The 19,429-nt window shown below is 44.1% G+C and overlaps 1 protein-coding gene across 1 annotated transcript in view; it reads right to left on the reverse strand.

Annotated features, from left to right (window-relative positions):
• Positions 1-19,429, reverse strand: part of DCHS2 (dachsous cadherin-related 2) — a 254,928-nt gene that overhangs the window by 89,141 nt on the left and 146,358 nt on the right. Inside the window, exon 3 of the mRNA XM_045020060.1 lies at positions 17,485-17,716. Within this exon, the coding sequence (XP_044875995.1) occupies positions 17,485-17,716 (232 nt within the window). The remainder of the gene's footprint in view (positions 1-17,484; positions 17,717-19,429) is intronic.

Consider the following 19,429-nt stretch of genomic DNA (forward strand, 5'->3'; position numbering starts at 1 on the left):
TGTGAACCCACATAAGGGATAGGCAGAATCTAGCCCTTCGGGACAGGACACTCTTGTGACAATTACATAGCATTCATTATGGGCCTGAAACTGCTGTTCTTACTCCTGTTGAGCACCACCTTACTCCACAGGTAGTCTCTCTGGTTCAGTGGAATTACTGTGGCGTAAAGTACTACTCAACAAGGGAGAATAGGGCCCTACATAATTATTCTCTTTAAGGTATTCTTTGGGTCTTATTCCTCACCATAATTCTGTGTTCCATTCATTTTGGACACCAAATCTGCCAAGAGAATACTATGGAGGTAGATTTCAAAAGCAGGCCACCAGCCAAAAGCACATTATGTATGGCAGAAATACACTGATTTGTTAATGAATTTCTATATATTTCTCTTGCTGACTGCTTTGGACAGTAATCCTAATTCTCCATGGGCTCTTCAAGAAATCAGATTAAAAATCTTGGACTAGAATGATGTATTAAAGTCAGCCAAGAGTAAGGGATGGTGTGGTCCAGGGAGTACCCTTGCTCTAGGAGAAAGTATTTTGCTACAGCCCTTTTCAACATAGAGCACTGACTCCCCTCTTTGCACCCCTTCTGGCTGATGCATTGGGAGGGAATGATGAATCAGAGCCATAGCTTTGCCCACATGCTGGGGGATGTCAGGTGTGCAACCCCTGCTCTCCACCTTTCTCATTCCCATGAGAGCCACAGTCTGGGCAAGGCTGGTACAGCTGCACAGGACAGCAAGAGGGCCTCTCTCACCCGCATGGCTATGTAGCCTGAGTCCTTTGGTCATTGTCTACAGCTGCAAACTGCCATGTTTTTGGAACTAGCAACCTCTTTCTCTTGAAAAATGAATGTCTTTTTTTTTTAAACAAATTAGCAAAAAAAGAAGAAACACTATAGTATCAATGCCCCTACCAAATCTTGGTCCCTGGCCCACAATTATTACCATTTATGCTTTCAGCTATCGATAGCTAAGTATTTGTTTATCACTAGTCATCCACTGAAAAAGCAAAGACAGAAATTGAGCTAATCTAACTGAACCAACATATTGTATTGTGTTTACAAGTATACTCAATTATTCAATTAGCTTGCTATTTTTTTCTCTTTGCTCACAAAACTAAAAAGTAAGTTTAGAACAAGCAAATAACCATGAGAAGAGTAAGATCAATGACTATTTAGTAGCAATCTTTCACATGAAATTGACTGCCATGGTGGCTTTAACCCAGGCAGTATTTCTGTAGAGAATTCTTGGACTGATCTACTGACAAGAACTGACACCCAACTCAGACAGTAGGCAGATGGCAAAAATGGTATGTATAGTTCATTACCCAAATTCACCTTCAAATCTGGCAGCTGACCCCATTACTTGATACTATGTAGGTCAATGCTCATCTCCACTGACCTATTCAGAATATGTTTTAACCTATCGGCAGTGAGGCTTAAGTACAGCTTTGACTCTTACGTGTGACAGAGCAGTTACTATGGTAGATAAATTAGATAGTAAAAATGTGCAGAACAAGCAAACATGAGGCGATTCCTTGACAGAAGATAGCATGTAGAAGATGGGATCCTGTATCTAATATCAAGAGCATAGTTGCAGAGGTGGAGGAGGAGGATGGCCCTTTATCTCACTTCTAGTTCATCTTCTCATTGCCAATTTTTGCTCTTGTATAATCTTTGAAAAATCAAATGTAGGTTCCAGGTTTATCATTTCTTCTGTATTCAAAATGCATCTGTTTTATTGAAGTTATTTTCTTGACAGCAACCATAACACAACATTCCAAAAAACAGTTTATAAAGAACTAGTTTAATAACTGTCAGGAAAATAAAAGCTTTCTTGGGGGATGTAGCGGGGTGACCACCCGCTCCAGCCTGGAAGGGGTTGGAAAAGCCCTGAAGAGGGCTGGGGCTGGGCAAGGTAAAACCCTGCCTGATTGGGGGAAGTGACTGCAGCTGGGGCCATGCCCCAAACTGAGCAACAGGGCCTTATAAGGCGGCCAGGGAAGCTAGAAGCAGCAGTCTCCCTCTGGCTGCAGGGAGCTGGAGACAGGGTACCTGAGTGGTGCAGGGCTGGGGAAAGGCAGAGGAGCTGAGGAGCGCCAGCCTGGAAAGCCCCAGGCTGTGGCCTAGCATTGGGCTAAGAGGTACTGGGGGTTGCAGAGGGCAACCCAGGGGTAGGCAAAGGCAGCAGGTCCAAAACCAACCTTGCCAGTGATGCGTAGGCTGATACTGCAGTCTGCCCCAGGGCATAGGGGCTAGACAATGACTGGCAGTAGCCTTATACTGAGGCGAGGTGGGGATAGTGGGTGGGGGTTCACTGGGGAGGGGAGACCCTGAGAGAAAGAGGTTACTGCCAGGGGGCAGCACCCCAGCTAACAGGGCACTGGAGTCCAGAGAAGGACATGGGGACCAGAGGACAGGCAGATCACCAGCCTGCAGAGGGCACTCCGGAGCTGGAATGAGCTAATTCCCAGAAGTCACCAGCAGGAGATGCCGCAGGGGTGAGTCTGCACGTCTACAGGGGAATTTACAATTTTGTTTACATTCTATTTGCTATCACAGACACAACTCTAGCTTGAAAGAATTAGGTTAATAAAGCTTGGCACGGAGGCCCTTTGCTTGCTGGCAGGACTATTTCACCCCAAGTTTGAAAGGTCTATGTATTCTGCTGCTGCTGTTGTAGCAGGCAATCCCTAACATACCAATTTCCAGTTAATAGTTTCCTTCCTAAACCTACACCCCTATATGGAGAAAGCTTCCTACAGCCTCTTCTGCCTGGATTCTTGTGCTAAAATTACATTTTCTTGCTATTAAAAAAGCAAATACACATATGGAAAATATCTAGATGTATAAAATTGTAGGTTTTGCCACAGTAGGTGCTTAATTTATGGAAATCTGTATCAAAATATATTTTGCTATGATAATCATTCAAAATAAAAAAATATGAGACTAGGGATAGAGAATGTCATTCAGATTTGACTAGTCTGGCACTCTGCATTCAAAAGGGGCCAGTACTTGGACACGTAAAAAAGGAGGTAATACCCACCTATAATACACATTATATCAGTCAGCAGGCAGATTATTCCTTCAAACATGCAATTATTATTTTAGCTTCCAGGGTTACAAATATTAGTGAGCCAGATATTATTAATCAATACACAATACATTAACATTCTGGTGGCGCTAAGTACTCCAGTGTGTAAGCCTTTCGAGCAAGGCAAGAGTGGGGGTAATACGGTACCATTCAGGCACAAATTCATATTATGAGTGATATGGAGCTGTACCTCCTGCCTCCTAGAACAACCCTGCTGTGATACTCCTGGGAATGCACTAGAGGGAGAGGGAGTTTGGTCTTTGCCTACTCTCTGACCCATCTAGGGAGCCATATGTCTCTGGAGCAAGCATTTCCTGCACTTCTTTGAGCACTGGGATTTGGCTGCACTTTTATTAGACTATGTGAGGCCAGGGAAGGATGTCTCCTTGTACCTTTCCTATGCCCAGTTCAGCTGGACAATGGCCAGTCACAATCTGACGCCAGAGGACTGGAACTTTAAAACATCCGGCTGTGTATCTGTTCACGCTTCAGTTAGCTTTCTGAATTTGGGTTTTGAGCCTATTGTAAGGCATGTGTGTGTTATAAGACATCCCTGAACTATAGCCTGATTACCACATGCAATGGTAAGTCATTTCTGTGCTAGGCTCCAGCCAATCCACAAACCAGGAGCTGGTCTGGTGTCTCTCAGAGAAGGCATATAAGCCTCATCGAAGAAACAGCAGCTCAGTCTGCCCAATGTCACTTCATAGCTTGTAAAAGCAGCAAAGAGTCCTGTGGTAACTTATAGACTAACAGATGTATTGGAGCATGAGCTCTCGTGGGTGAATACCCACTTCGACAGACGCACTTCATAGCTTGCCACTCCCCCCTTCCTGAGGGGTGACAGACTCCATAGGCCTTAGCCTGCTCCACCCCTGCTCCAACTGCAACCTTGCTCCCAGTCCTGCTCCAGGCCTGCCCTTGCTCCTGGCTGCCTCCCAGCCCCACCATTGCTTTGTTCCGACCCTGCTTTTGACTCCTGACTCTGACCACTGGCACCAGTTCCTGGCCTGGCTGCCACTGCATTGACCAATAGGCATGGCTGCTACTGCTCCATCCATTAGGCCTGACCCTCCATATCTCACTTTCTGACACCTATTCACTAAACACTCTCTGAATTCCACAAAAAATTTCTCTTCCACAAACTTGTATAAGTACTTAAAAGTGAGGAAAACTAAACACTAGCATTTAAATGCAACTGTTTCACAGAAGTATTGTAATTCCCTCACACAAGATTTTCATACTTCATGACATCACAATCATTTAGCAAAAATTTTCAATTGCTGGTTCAAAGTCTGATCGAATTTGCATGTTTACTTTACAGTGGCAGTTGTTTATTTTGGAGATTGCAAAGCCACTAGGAAATGTTTCTAATTTGTCTTATTAAAGTCACTGGGCCAAATTAATCGGATTTTATATAAAAAAAAAAGTGCAATCTGATCTCAGTTGGGTCTTCCAGTGAGAGCTCCTGAAGTGGGGGTTAAAATCATCTTACTCTATAAATCTGGGAGAACTGGTACTGCAGTACTCGTCTCTCTCTCTCTCTCTCACACGCACACACACACGGGGTGGGTGGCATTAAAAAATCAAAAGATAGATGAAAAACCACTATATATCTTTTTACTCATGATTTAGGGGCATCTAACTCATGATTTTTTAATATTTGGGTTGGGCAATACTGAGGATATGGATTGCTTAAGTGTACTTTCCTTCTTGTGGACTATATAGCTCCATGAAACTCTCCTTTAATATGGTGCCTACAAAAAACAAACTTGACAACTGTTAAGCAGCTGGAATGCTGAAATGGCTGCTTATCATGCTGCCCAATATTGCCTCAGACTTATATAGTCCTTCCCTACTGTCAGTGTCCATCAGATGTCTCTTGCTGTATAATTAGACTGTGTAAGTTATTGACTGTCTTTGTATTATGTGTATGAACAGTAACTAGCACAATGAGGCACTGAGTGTGATTTGGGCTCCTAGATGCTACAGCAATACAAATAAATATATTAAAAAATATCATGTAACTGATTATTACTGTTTTCTCCCTACTGCACCTTTACATTTCTAAAGAAGTCTGACTCTGCCAGCAAGAACAGCTGTCATTTTGTGAAGTAGAGTAATGCAGAGTGTTGCAGAAGAGATTCAAAATGCAGTCTCATGGAGATATACTTCTGCTCCCCTTAATCTCACATAGAAGTAATTCAGGCTGTTCTGTGTATGGAAAAAATTAGACAATAATACTTCTACACAAGGCTTGAACAGGCAACCAAAAACTCAAAGCACATGACAGTGGAGTGTGCTGGAATCCAGGCTAATGATGAACTGCAAATCTCCCAGAGAGGCATACTGCTCTCCTATGTAGTTCCATAGCAAGGAAACAGTCATATGTGTTTTCAAAGAAAACGCAGAGCCTTTTGAGATAACCTATATGGCTCCTTGACTGCCAAAGCATTTCACCTGGTCAGCAAGACATTAGAATTCAAAAAGCGCTTTCTGATTACTTAACTTATTGAATTTCTCCAACAGCATCTCTGTTTAATCAACAATCTTTTCAGTAAAAGAGTTTTGTGAGCTGGCAGGCTCGCAGATGTTAAAACAGCTTTCAGTACTCAACCTGACAAAAACTGCACTGCCATGGTAACCAGAGACAATCTTTATAAGGCACAGAGACAGACACTGAAATAGAAACCCAATGAGAGTGGGCTTCTTTGCTCTTTCCCTTCATTGAGGGCACTACACAGCATTCCACATATCATCCTGAGCTTCAAACTGATCTGCTCTGCTGCCTACTATGCTCATCTGTAGCAGTCTAACATAGTGGAAGAATTTTCCAAAGCTACGTATTCTTTGGTGTGACTTGCTGCTTTCAGTCACAATGGGTTAGTGCTCCCTCCTTTCCCAGACACATCTGGGGAGCCCTTGCTTCTGAAAGGTGCCAGTCAGCCATTCACAAAATGGTAAAAACTGGAAAACACTCTTCAGGGCTCTCTGGGTCTATAAAATTGGCTCTGGAACACACTAGTTAATGTGAAATTTTGATCTATCGCATGTTGGTTAGGAGGATTAATCCAATATTAGCAGACCAGAAGAGAGAAGAAAGCAAAACATGCTGGTTGTTTATGTAGTAGTTGGATTATGTTCTAGTTGCCTATATATTATCTATGGGAGAAGCATGTTGAGTGATGGTATTTTACTGCTTGTTAAGTTCACATATTTTTGTTTTTTGTACAAGCAGTTTTTGATCTACTTTTTCCTCTTTTTGCTGCTGTCAAGCCATGTAAGCAGCTTCGTGTAGACCAAACAGCAGTGGCATTGGAATGGGGTTGAGGTGTGCTATTTCTGCCATCTGTTAAAATTTTGTAATTCATAGATGTGACATCCAGTGAACTACAAGATATTTTGTAAAATAATTTGGAGTGTGTTGCAGTACAATGCATTACAAGTGCACACATCACCCAACCATCACAAATACAGGGTCTTCAGCACATGGCTTTAGTAATTTTTCTCCCCATATTTGGTTGATTCTATTGCATTTTAGTGATCTTGAATGAAAATAGAACCATGTACAATGAGGGCTGGCACAGTGTAGATGTTTTTTCATGCTGTTCTGCCAACCCAATCTGTTCCTACGGCCTAATCCTGGGTCCTTACTGTTCCCAGTCTTAGTCTTCTCCATAGCTGAGACTGCCAATCAAATTCAGTTGTATTAAATTCTGTGGCAGTCTTGTGATGGAGATACATATCCACTAATGACTAGGTGAAGGCCGCCCACCCAGTCTTCTGCAATGACCTAACACAGACTTAGGTCTTCAGAGGTGAAAGCTTAACATGCTAACCCATTGTCATACAGTCCCATGATTTTCAATCTTCTACATATGCTACCAATTACTTATGCAAAATAGGGGAAAGAGGCATTGAAGGGGTTGTACTAAAAATGTGGCCTTAGAACGTTCCAAAATAAATCATTCCTAATTTTAAATCTGTCTTTACTCAAGCGAACCCCTTCATGTGTGTAGCAATTTTATTTTACTGCATACCATATAAAAATGCCAGGAGTAGTTTAAAAATTAAGCGGACTAATCTTTCCTATAATAAATTATAGTATGAAAACATCATTAGCAGCCTTAAAAAGCTTTATTCTTTTTAAAAGAAGTACACACCCCAGTTTTACTTTGATGTAGTCTACAATCTGGTATGTATTAAACACTATGTAATAATTAGGGTTAAGCAAAAATCAGAATTTATGTCCCACAGCATCTGATATTCCAACATTTTTTTTCATTCTGAATTTGGATGAAAAGTCGAGAATTTTTTTTTGGTAAAAAATTTGGTATAAAAAATTTTCAATTCAAAATGTCAAAATATTTCACTTCAACATTATTGATTGAAACAAAACTTTTTGACACTCTCCAATTGAAACATTTTATTCTGGTGTGTGGAACCAAATCTAAATGTTTCATTTTGAGTCAGTTTGACATTAAACTGTATTGCCTAAGGTGCTGCAGTAATTCATGGAAGCTGCAGTTCAAGTGCTTCATGCCTTTATTCTTTCTTATGAACTGGCTCCTTGGCTGGACTACATCTCCCATGATGCACCAGAGCAATGTTACTCACATGTTTTACCATGTGGCTGAGTCAGAGGGGATACCACAGTAGACCATGAGGGAGGTGGTCAAAACCAAGGCGCGCAAACCATAGAAGAGAATGAGGGAGTGAAGTACCTGAACTCTAACACCTATGGACGTAGGCAGATGCAGTGTATGTCATACTGACCAAAAATAAGCTACTTCATTTCAATTTTCCCACTGGAATTTTTTTTTTTGTAAAAATCAAAATTTTCCCACAAAAAAAATGCCAATTTTGCATTTCACATTGAAAAGTAATTTTGATGAAAAATTTCCAACCAGCATTAGTAATACTACTTGTCTGCTGTTTTTAACACATCTTCTCTGAATTAATAGACAGAAGAAGTCCTCTGATTAAAGGGCCAAAGCCCACTGAAATCAACAGACACCCAAAGACCAGTGAGAGCAGTTCGGGCAAAACTTAATAGTCCAGAAGGTGATTACCTCATGTTGAGAATACAACACTCTAAAAAAGAAAACTGTTGATTGCAGGCTTTTAACTCAGCTCTCATGATCCAGGTCATGTATGTAGTGTAGTTGTAACCATGTTGATGCCAGGATATTAGAGAGAAAAGATGAATGAGGTAATATCTTTTATTGGACCAACTTCTGTTGGTGAGGGAGACAAGCTTGTATCTCTCACCAACAGAAATTGGTCCAATAAAAGATAGTACTTCACCCACCTTGCCTCTCTATGATTCAGATCAGACATTTCATGATAGTCAGTGAAAGTGTGCATTCAAGAACAAGGAGAGAGCACTTGTGTGAAGAGTCTGGGTCAGACCAAGTTCTGCAATTCAACATGATGATGTCATGCTGGGCCAAAATAATTTTCAAAACATATTTCGCAGACTTGAGACAGCCCTGATTTCAGGAGACTATCTTGAAAAAACTGAGGTGATAATCCTAGGTCTTTCTACAGCTCTCAGGTAGGATATTTACAAGACTAAAGGATGAACTCTATGCCTATGGGTGAAAAATAAAAAATCAACCAAAGAAGAAACAATGTGTGTGTTCCATCAGCTATCCCAGAAATAATGCTGCTGTTGTGACAAAAAGATGATAAATTGAGGAGTCAATGTCAGTTTTTTCGAGTCACTGCTGTCTAGGTTTACTGTCATGATGCCAGTTGCATCTTAAGGCCCACAACTTCTAATTTCTTGTTCAACCATGCCTATAAATATACTATACCTTTGTGATGCTGACAGACCAGCTCAGGCCAAAGCCATAGGCCAATTCACTTGTGTACGACTATCAAAGGAGTTACATGTATTAGTAGATATTCAGGCCAAGTCACTTGTTTTAGTAGAGATCAAAGGAGATGTTAATTGTATTGTTTTCACTATCTATATCTTGTTGTTTACTATTACATTACATTTACATTGCATATACCCTCTGAAATTGTTTATATTATGTATGCCCCTGTAATTAGATAACCCTAGATTAAAGTGTGTGTTAGTATGAGAATAGGGTGACCAGACAGCAAGTGTGGAAAATCAGGACGGGGGTGGGGGTTAATAGGAGCCTATATAAGAAAAAGACCCAAAAATAGGGACTGTCCCTATAAAATCGGGACATCTGGTCACCCTATATGAGAATGAGTTCAGGTGTTCCATTCATGGAAACTAGAGTAATACAGTCGAACCCATTTATCTCGACCTCGGTTAACTTGCCAATCCTATTAACTCGAGGTTTTACAAGTGGAACCGCCAAACTCCCTCTTTATCTTATGGGTTTCTCATCCGTTATGTCGATTTGCCCAACCCTAATATCTCGAGCCCGGCTCCCCGCGTCCCCAGCCGCCCGCTCCCTGGCTCTCCAGCTGCGCGGTTCCCCAGCCGCCCGCTTCCCGCGTCCCCAGCCGCCCGCCCGCCCCCGCATACCCGGTCCCTGCCCGTCCCCGCCCGCCCGGCCCCGCATACCCGGTCCCTGCCCGTCCCTGCCAGCCCGGCCCCGCATACCCGGTCCCTGCCCGTCCCCGCCCGCCCGGCCCCGCATACCCGGTCCCTGCCCGTCCCCGCAACCCTAATATCTCGAGCCCGGCTCCCCGCGTCCCCAGCCGCCCGCTCCCTGGCTCTCCAGCTGCGCGGTTCCCCAGCCGCCCGCTTCCCGCGTCCCCAGCCGCCCGCCCGCCCCCGCATACCCGGTCCCTGCCCGTCCCCGCCCGCCCGGCCCCGCATACCCGGTCCCTGCCCGTCCCTGCCAGCCCGGCCCCGCATACCCGGTCCCTGCCCGTCCCCGCCCGCCCGGCCCCGCATACCCGGTCCCTGCCCGTCCCCGCATACCTGGTCCCCGCTTTGCCTGCCGCCTGCCCGCCCGGCTCCGCTTCGCCGGTCCCCGCTTTGGCACCCGCCCCCCCGCCCGGCTTCGCTTCGCCGCCCGCCCACCCCGCATACCCGGTCCCTGCCCGTCCCCGCCCGCCCGGCCCCGCATACCCGGTCCCTGCCCGTCCCCGCCAGCCCGTCCCCGCATACCTGGTCCCCGCTTTGCCTGCCGCCTGCCCACCCGGCTCCACTTCGCCGGTCCCTGCTTTGCCGCCCGCCCCTCCGCCCGGCTTCGCTTCGCCGCCCCCCCCGCCCCGGCATACCCGGTCCCTGCCCGTCCCCGCATACCCGGTCCCTGCCCGTCCCGCCGCCCGGCCCCGCATACCCGGTCCCTGCCCGGCCCGGCCCCGCATACCCGGTCCCTGCCCGTCCCCGCCCGCCCGGCCCCGCATACCCGGTCCCTGCCCGGCCCCGCCCGGCCCCGCATACCTGGTCCCCGCTTCGCCTGCCGCCCGCCCACCCGGCTCCGCTTCGCCGCCGCCCGCCCGTCCGCCCGGCTCCGCTTCGCCGCCCGCCTGCCCCCGCCGCTCGGCCCCGCATACCCGGTCCCTGCCCGTCCCCGCCCGCCCGCCCCGCTTACCCGGTCCCCGCTTCGCCTGCCGCCCGGCCCGCTTACCGGGTCCCGCTTCTTTGGCTGCCAGGCTCCGGGTCCCCGTCCCGCTTCGCCGGATCCAGCCACGTGCAGGCACCGCGGTAAGGGGGCAGGGGAGTTCAGGGGTGGGGGGGTGGATAGGGGTTTATCTCGATCATCGGTTATCTGGACTATTTTTGGCAAACCCCTAGGCCGGCGACATAACAGGGTTCAACTGTACTTTATTGTTTGTGATTACAAACATTTGTGTTTATGTATAACCCTGTAACTAAATTACTCAAAGAAATCTTGTGAAATACTAATGAAGGATTTAAGGACTGTAACAGGAAATGCTAATTTCAAAGCAGGTGATCATGGAGTGAGTAAAAACATTTGTCGCATTGTTATCTGTAAGAAGAAGCTATAAAATGGATTTCAAAGAATGATACTTTATCTCTGGACTGTTTGGATTCTAACATGGTGGAATCACTTAACAGAAGATCCTCAGAGTTATTCTGGGTAGGACTGAAAAGACTTTTGGGAAACTGGCAGATTACTACATCTCTGCTACCATTTTGGACTTACGAACTTTGATTCACCTGTTAATGTATTTTACCTGCTTTAACTTCTCAAAACCTCTCATTTCTTTTTCTTAGTTAATAAACTTATAGTTAGAGTTTACTATATAATGTGGTGCCCTTGTTGTCTTTGGTGTAACAGCTGGAATACCAATTGATCTGGGGTAAGTGACTAGTCTCTTGGGACTGGGAGCAATCGGATGATGTGTGATTTATGGTTTGTGACCATTATCACTAAGTCCAGTTTGTCTGGGTGGCAAGATGGAGTGCCTAAGGGGACTGTCTATGACTCCATGATAAAGCTGGTATAGTGATCCAGGAATGCACATTTGTTACTGCCTTGATGAAATCTAATTATAGAACCTACCACCAGTTTGGGCCTCTGTCCTGTTTTCTGACAGGCTGACCTGAGATTAGCACTCACAGTGGTGAGTCACTCCAGACAGCATGACACCTTTAGGTAAAGTATTGTTAACCATTAATGGGGAAAACAGATAAATACAGCTTAAACAACATACTAACCTGCATAGTTCTTCAGTATGCTTTGCTCCAGGCAGTTAACCAGTGCTGCTCACAGAGCAAATAGCACAGATCAGAGGTTCTCAAACTGTGGTCCGAGCTCCACTCAAGTGGTCTGCAGATAGTTCCCTCTAAGGTGCGCGCCTGGACAGCCGCACACAAGAGAATGAAGGGCCGTCCACCTAATTAGTGGAGCCGCAGAGGCATGGCTCCACTAATTAGGTGCCTGGATCCTGGAGAATACGCACATGTGAGGTGAGGTGAGAAGAGGGGGTGGGGGAATTTGGGACATGCAGGGCTGCGGCAGCCAGAGAAAGAGAGGACTTTCTCCAGCTCCACGGCTGTGGCTGCCAGGGAGAGACCCCCCTCCTTCCCAGCCCCAACTCAGGGGCTGCCGTGGCGGGGAGAGAGAGAGAGAGAGACCCCCCTCCATCCCACCCGCAGCTCGGGGGCTGCTGCAGTGGGGGAGAAATATTTTAATATGAGTTGTGTGCTTTTATTTGTAGAATAAAAAAAGTTATTTTTTTATATAATGCTTTTATTCAAAGAGCTTTACAATAGTTAGCTAATGGTACAAATAACATTTGGAAAGATCATTAAGTGGTCTGCAAAAAAAAAAGTTTGAGATCCACTGGCATAGATAACATGGATCATGCAGGTAACCAGGAAAGTAAAATATAAAAGAGAACCAACGTGGATTTTGCACCACCAATAGAAATAAATTATAATAAAACAGGCATAGAGCATAGAACTGGGAACCAATCACACACCTAAATGGTTTTCTAGTTACATGCAATCTTCAGATGATTTACTTTTGGAACAATCTACCTTCAGCCAAATGAAAAATGGCTAATCCTAATATCTACATACAGAGAAGCACAATAAATGTAATTTACAAATTTCTAAAAGAATAGTCTAAATGATGGAGAATCTTAAAATTAAAAAGCACATAAATGCCACTAATCCTGTCTTTCAAAATTCCACTAATCCTTGTACTGGAATATGTATCTGTCCGTCCAATGAAAAGCTCTTTTTTTCCCCACTGATCTAGAAGAACCACACAATGAACCTGAACCAGCGCCCACTGAAATAAATGGCAGTTTCCCATTGTCTTCAATAGGTTTTGGATCAGGCCCAACCTCATAATATCTAGATGTCAGAGTGGTTGTTTATTTTTAAATCTCCTGTTCCTGACCAACTGCTATGACCAACAGATCATGAAGATTTTTTTTTACTGTGAACACAGTTTGCTTACTGTGCAAAGTTTACAGTTTTGGTAATACAGACATATAGTTTCCTTAGCAAAGCCATAGTTGGCAGGAAGTGATATTCAGCAAGCAGGTTTTTTTTTGTTAATCCCCTTATCCATTTCTTTTTTTATTCAGAAAGTGGAAAGAAAATTTTATTTTTTGGCGAGCGCTACAACTCCTGAATACAGCAATTTGAGATTGCCCCTGAGCTGAGCTACAATAACACACAAACATACATTCTGGACACTGTAAAATAAAAATTTCATTTGGCCTGGAGAATAACTTCATCTGGTACATGAGTTTTGTTATATTACTATAATTCTCACCTAGTAAAAAATACGGTTTTTGTAATGTCTTTTCCTAAAACTGAAAATACCATTCTGTCCCATGTACATATCAAAGGAAGCCAAACTACTTAAGGACTAACAAAATCAGTCAAAAAGAATCAGTTTACTAACACACTTGCCTGATCCCTGAACACATTTCCAACAATTACAGTTATCACTTAGAAATTAAGAAATTGATTAGTAAAATAAATTCACATACAACTTCTAACCCCAACCTCCGTTACCATACCACATGGTCATCTCCCTAATCCCTTCTTTGCAAGCGAAAAAAGCAAATGAGATGGGACTTGCCATGGCACAAATCCACAATATTGTACAATGTACAGTCCACAGATGTCAGAGTAGCAGCCATGTTAGTCTGTACCCGCAAAAAGAACAGGAGTACTTGTGGCACCTTAGAGACTAACACATTTATTTGAGCATAAGCTTTCGTGGGCTACAGCCCACTTTATCAGATACAGGTAGTGGAAAATACAGTAGGAAGATATATGTATATATATCAGTGGTCCCCAACGTGGTGCCTGCGGGTGCCATGGCGCCCGCCGGGGCATTTATGTGTGCCCGCCTAGTGCCCAGCAGGGGAGAGAAGCCTCGGCCCCGCACCTGCTGGGGACAGAGAACTCCGGGGCCTGCAGTCTGCGGGCGCCAGTGTTCTCTGTCCGTGGCAGGCGTGGGGCTGCGGCTTCTCTCCAGCTTCAAAGACGGAGAGAAGCCGTGGTCCTGCCCCTGCTGGGAACAGAGAACTCCGGAGCTGTAGGCTGCAGGCGCCGGTGTTCTCTGTCCCCGGCAGGCGCGGGGCCTGCCTAGTGCCCAGCATGGGAAAAAAGCCAGGGCCCCGCGTCTGCCAGGGACAGAGAACTCCAGGGCTGCAGGCTGCGGGTGCTGTTGTTCTCTGTCCCTAGCAGGAGCAGGGCTGCGGCTTCTCTCCGGCTTCTCCAGGGCTGCAGGCGCCGGTGTTCTCTGTCCTCGGCAGGGGCCGGGCCGCGGCTTCTCTCCAGCTTCAAAGCCAGAGAGAAGCTGCCGCCCCACCCCTGCCGGGGACAGAAAACTCCGGGGCTGCAGGCTTCATTCTATGTTAAAGAAAGAATAATAAATATATTTGGACCAACAGTTCAACAGTGTTTTACTTTTTTAAAATAAATAAGATGAAAACTGTTTGATATTTATTTTGTAAAAACTCCTTAATTTTTCTTACAGGTAGATAAAAAAGAGCAAATTCACATGGAAAGGTGAAAGAGTTAAGGTGAGCTATTATCAGCAGGAGAGAAAAATAACTGTTTGTAGCAGTAATGAAAATGGCCCATTTCCAGCAATTGGCAAGGAGATGTGAGGAATGAGGGCGGGGAATAAGCATGGGGAAATAGTTTTACTTTGTGTAATGGACCATCCACTCCCAGTCTTTATTCAAGTCTTTATTTTTCCCCCACTACAGTTCCTCACATCTCCTTGTCAATTGCTGGAAATGGGCCATTTTCATTACCACTACAAACAGTTCTTTTTCTCTCCTGCTGATAATAGCTCCCCTTAACTGATCACTCTCTTTATAGTGTGTATGGTAACACCCATTGTTTCATGTTCTCTGTGTGTATATCTATACATCTTACTACTGTATTTTCCACTACATGCATCCGATAAAGTGGGCTGTAGCCTACGAAAGCTTATGCTCAAATAAATTTGTTAGTCTCTAAGATGCCACAAGTACTCCTGTTCTTTTTTCAATCCACAGATGGTGGCTTCAAGGGAAAGTCCACAGTGAAGGCTAAAAAATCGACCTCCCTTGAGTATGTTTTCAAATAGCTCATGAGAGAGGAGAGATTATAGAAGTTTTGCAGCCCACCTGTTCTCAATATACAATTTCTATTTCTGATAGTCTCTGTACATCTCTTTCTCCCCATGAAACTGGGTCAATGCAATCCACATTGCAGCTGGAGTAAGTCTCCTTACAACCTCTTGAGAGAAGAACAGCACAGACACTCGATGTTCTCAGTGAATCCCTCCAATATCAGAAGCAGAGAAGAGACTCTTACAGAAAGGGAAAATCCTAAATGGCAACTGGTCATCTTCCTGCCTCTCAGAAAACGAGAAAGAGGAGGAACTCAGTCTCTGTGCTGTCACACAGCAAGCCATAGAATTTGCTTCCAATTCTTAATACTGATCAATTTCCATAGCTACTTAACCTAGGAAGATTGCAGAGCTTGAGTAGTCATAAGGGCTATTGTCACTTAGATATTGCCAACAGTCTAGAAACTATTCCAGCTCACCATTAATTAATTGTACGCACTGCTGCAGCTAGACATGAAAAAAAGGCAAAAGGAAAAAGGGTATCCTTTACCAAAAAGGACACATCAGCATTAATATTAATAGGCTAAAATAAAACACAGCCGGATATCATGAATTACCCATGAGATCTGATTATATGCAATCAGATTCCAAGTGCTATAAGGTTGGAAATAGTGTCTTCAACCCAAATGGTTTTTCATTTATAAGTGCCAACAATAATGACCTCAGGTTATTTCATTATTGATTTAGTCTCTGTTTGATAAAATACCATGATAGTTCCACAAGATACTGATGACTCAAGTGCTCCTCATGATAAAAGATGACATTTACCTTATACAAATCACCCAAACTGGAAAAATCAGGCCAAAGGGCCACAATTCAAGGGAGAAGAGCCCTTTAAAGAAAGGCATACTGCAAAGCCAATTCTTCTTGACTAACCTACAGGGGCTCTCTCTGACAAGGCCCCTGATGCAGTTTTGAAACAATCGGTTAAATGATTGTAGAGATCTAGTTCCCTGATTATTGATTGACCTATATATTTTTGGCATCAGATATGCCCTAGAGAGACTGATTTGACAGGCAGTTAAGGTCCACGGTAAAAGTAAATTATGAAATAGCCAAGGTAAGCGGGCCAACTTCCCAAGAAGATTAGTTTCTTCTGTTCATCAGAATATTTTAGGTGTTAGGTCACAGGATGCAAAGAGGCATCATTTTGAGAGAACAGAGTATTTCCTTATGATGATTTCCATGCCAAACAGCTAATACACACACACATATCACAACACAGCAAAATTATTAAAACATATGAAATAATCCCCTATGTCAAAGTTAATTAATCTTCAATGACAGACTATCAGGAAATAATACTGATGATCAGGATATATTCCTAGTAGTATATGTATACTAGATTTCAAGTTGAACTGTAGTTCTGGTTTAGTTCCCAAATATTAAAAGCCAAATATTGAAAGTCTGGTGCACTTTGGGCATTGGTTATGCCCCTGGTATTTAATCCAGTAGGCACTGGAGAGTTTCCCAGGACTACAAAAAAACCCAGCAGGGACTGCTGGTTGGGCAGTGCTAAAGGAGCGAGTTCTGTGAAGGCAAGGTGCATTAAAGACTCTTAAAAGTAGTTCAGCCTGACTTGCTTTGCCCCTATCAAGAATGCCCTCTTGCCTTGGCTTACACTCCCAGTGTGACTCAGGACCCCCAGATGTGGGATCCAGACCTCTCCCTCAAGCCAGAAGTCAGAATGGGGGAGAAGGTCAGGTCAGGAAGTAAGGAGCAGGAAAGGATACTCATGAAGCTGACAGTGGAGTCAAGCAGAGACATAGAACTAGAGATTGGTGGTAGCATGAGACTGTCAGCATGCTGGGAAATTTGTTGTGGCACACTTTGGAAGGCTATAAGGAAGGGTCTTATTTGATAGAAGTCCTGGAGGGAACAGAAATCTAGAAGAGGAGGCTCCTTGTTGGTGGGGAGAGAGACTAACTATCCCCCAATAAAAAGCACTCAGGATAAGTCTTTAGTTTTCTAAGCATTAACATATGTATAAAGTAATTAATGCACAACTGATGCATAGCCAAAATGCTCTAGTTTCCAATTTAAAATGCTAGAGAAATGACATCAGCTGCTTACCATTCCACTTCCTGTGACATACATTCTAGAACTCTATTTATTCCAGTAGATGCAAAGGTCATTTAACATTTGCTCATAACCCCCCCTCCCCCCCCAAAAAAACCACACACACACACAAGAAAATATCTTGTACATATGCCACAGGGCCTAAGTTTTGATTTTATGACTTGACTCTAAACAAAGAAACTAAATTTCAAAGTAAAAGTGTGACATGGTGTGTCTCATAATTTCTGTGTCACACACGCATACTGTACCTGAAGAAGTATCCACTGTGAAAAGGGAAGAAAATTCTCCTGGAACCAGCTCATATGTCACAACTCCATATATGCCTGAATCCCTGTCCGTGGCAACAACATTGATGATCTCTGTTCCTGGGTGTGTATGACTACTGATGCTTGTCACATAGCTGGCAGGGTCGAAAATAGGTTGATTATCGTTAATGTCTTCTATCTCAATACGAACAAAAGCTTGGGAACTTAGCCCACCCTGTTGAATAAACCAGAACAAAGTAAAAATCAAAGTCAGTTACAGTTAACCAAATATATGCCTCAAGGCATTGCTAGAATATAAAACAATCTACAATGAAATTGAACAAAAACATTTGTTAAAAGTAACTATGTAAAGGGCACCTATAAAAGCCAGAAAATTGAGTTTAAGGAGTTAACTATCTTTAATGCAGCTCCACCGTGCTAGCTAACTGCAGTACACAAAGGTATCTATTCTCCCATGAAGGAACATGAGGTTTAATTACAAAACTTGTTAACTCTAACAAGAGTTATTCATGTAAATCCCTTGTACTGTACTTCTTGGCACATAGGATTTCACAGTCATCACCTATTGCGCTTTCGGTGGCTTCACAGATAAAGGTCAGGCCCTTTTTCTTCAAGAATAAATGCCTCTAACACTTGAACGAAATGAGAATCTCCGCTAGTTGTATTAGCATTAGGGCCCTATTTCCTCTACAGACTAGCTTGTAGAGGGCAACACGCAGTTCTGACAATCCATTCAGTCCATATATATATACATACACACACACATACAAGCCCTTGGGTACTCAGAGGCACAATGGAATTGAATTCTGCAGCAGCAACCTCTATAGGGTGACCAGATGTTAAGGAGAAAATATCGGGACCACCGCAGGGGGAGCGTTTTTTTGTTTGTTTTTTTACACTCACCCACCCGGGAGTTCGGCGGCAATTCGGCGGAGAGCCCTTCAGTTGCGGACAGTCTTTGGCGGTATTTCAGCGGTGGGTAATAAACCTTGCCGCCAAAGACAGAAGCACCCGCCGCTGAAATACCGCTAAAGACCGTCCGCGACTGAAGGCCAGGAAACATAATATCGGGACAAATGGCATACCAACCATACTCTGGTCGGGACGCAGGACAAACTCCTCAAAATGGGAACAATCCCAATTTTATCGGGACGTCTGGTCACCCTAAACCTCTATATTCCATTCCCTATGTTCCCTGGCAACATTAATTTAGTCCACTGACATGAAATACTATCCATTCCCATTTCCCACACAAACACACACAACTATGGCTCATAATTTTACATCAGTGAATATTTTTAACTAATACACAATTACTTTTGAGCATAGGTTTTTTTGCTATACTTTTCTGGAAGCCTGACTCCACATCCTGGACCTTGGTCCTCCTTTCCTCCCTGTGCACCCGGGAGGGGAGGGGGGATGGTGAGGGTAAGTCTTGCAGCTGTCATCATTAACTCATCTCCCCAGCTCCTCAAGACTGGACTGCTATGCTATTCTCCACTTGGCTTACACTTCTGCCTCTCACACACCCTGGCTAGAAGCCAAACTCTTGCACTGGCTCCATGGAACAATACAGGGAGCATGCACCGGTTATTAACTCAACCTTGTGGGGAAGGCAGCAGCTGCAGACCAGTCTGAGCAAGGCAGAACTACAGAAAAAAGGCAGTATGGCAAATTCCATAGCAAAAATATTGAATTTTGTGCCATCTTGGAAAAAAAATGAATTCTGTAGCTGCAGAATTGTGGAGGCCATAGAGCCCTGACTGAGATGCACATTCATTTACCTCTCAGCACTAATGTTTTAGACTTCCTATAGATGTAGGAAAGCACTGCTGTATCAGTTTTGCTTTGGTTCACATTTTCAAGGTTCTCTCTACACCCATAAAGGCTACAAACATAATTTTAACAAAGCTGAGATTCTGTAGCA

Source organism: Mauremys mutica, chromosome 5, assembly GCF_020497125.1.
Source record: "Mauremys mutica isolate MM-2020 ecotype Southern chromosome 5, ASM2049712v1, whole genome shotgun sequence".
NCBI classification, from domain to species: domain Eukaryota; kingdom Metazoa; phylum Chordata; order Testudines; family Geoemydidae; genus Mauremys; species Mauremys mutica.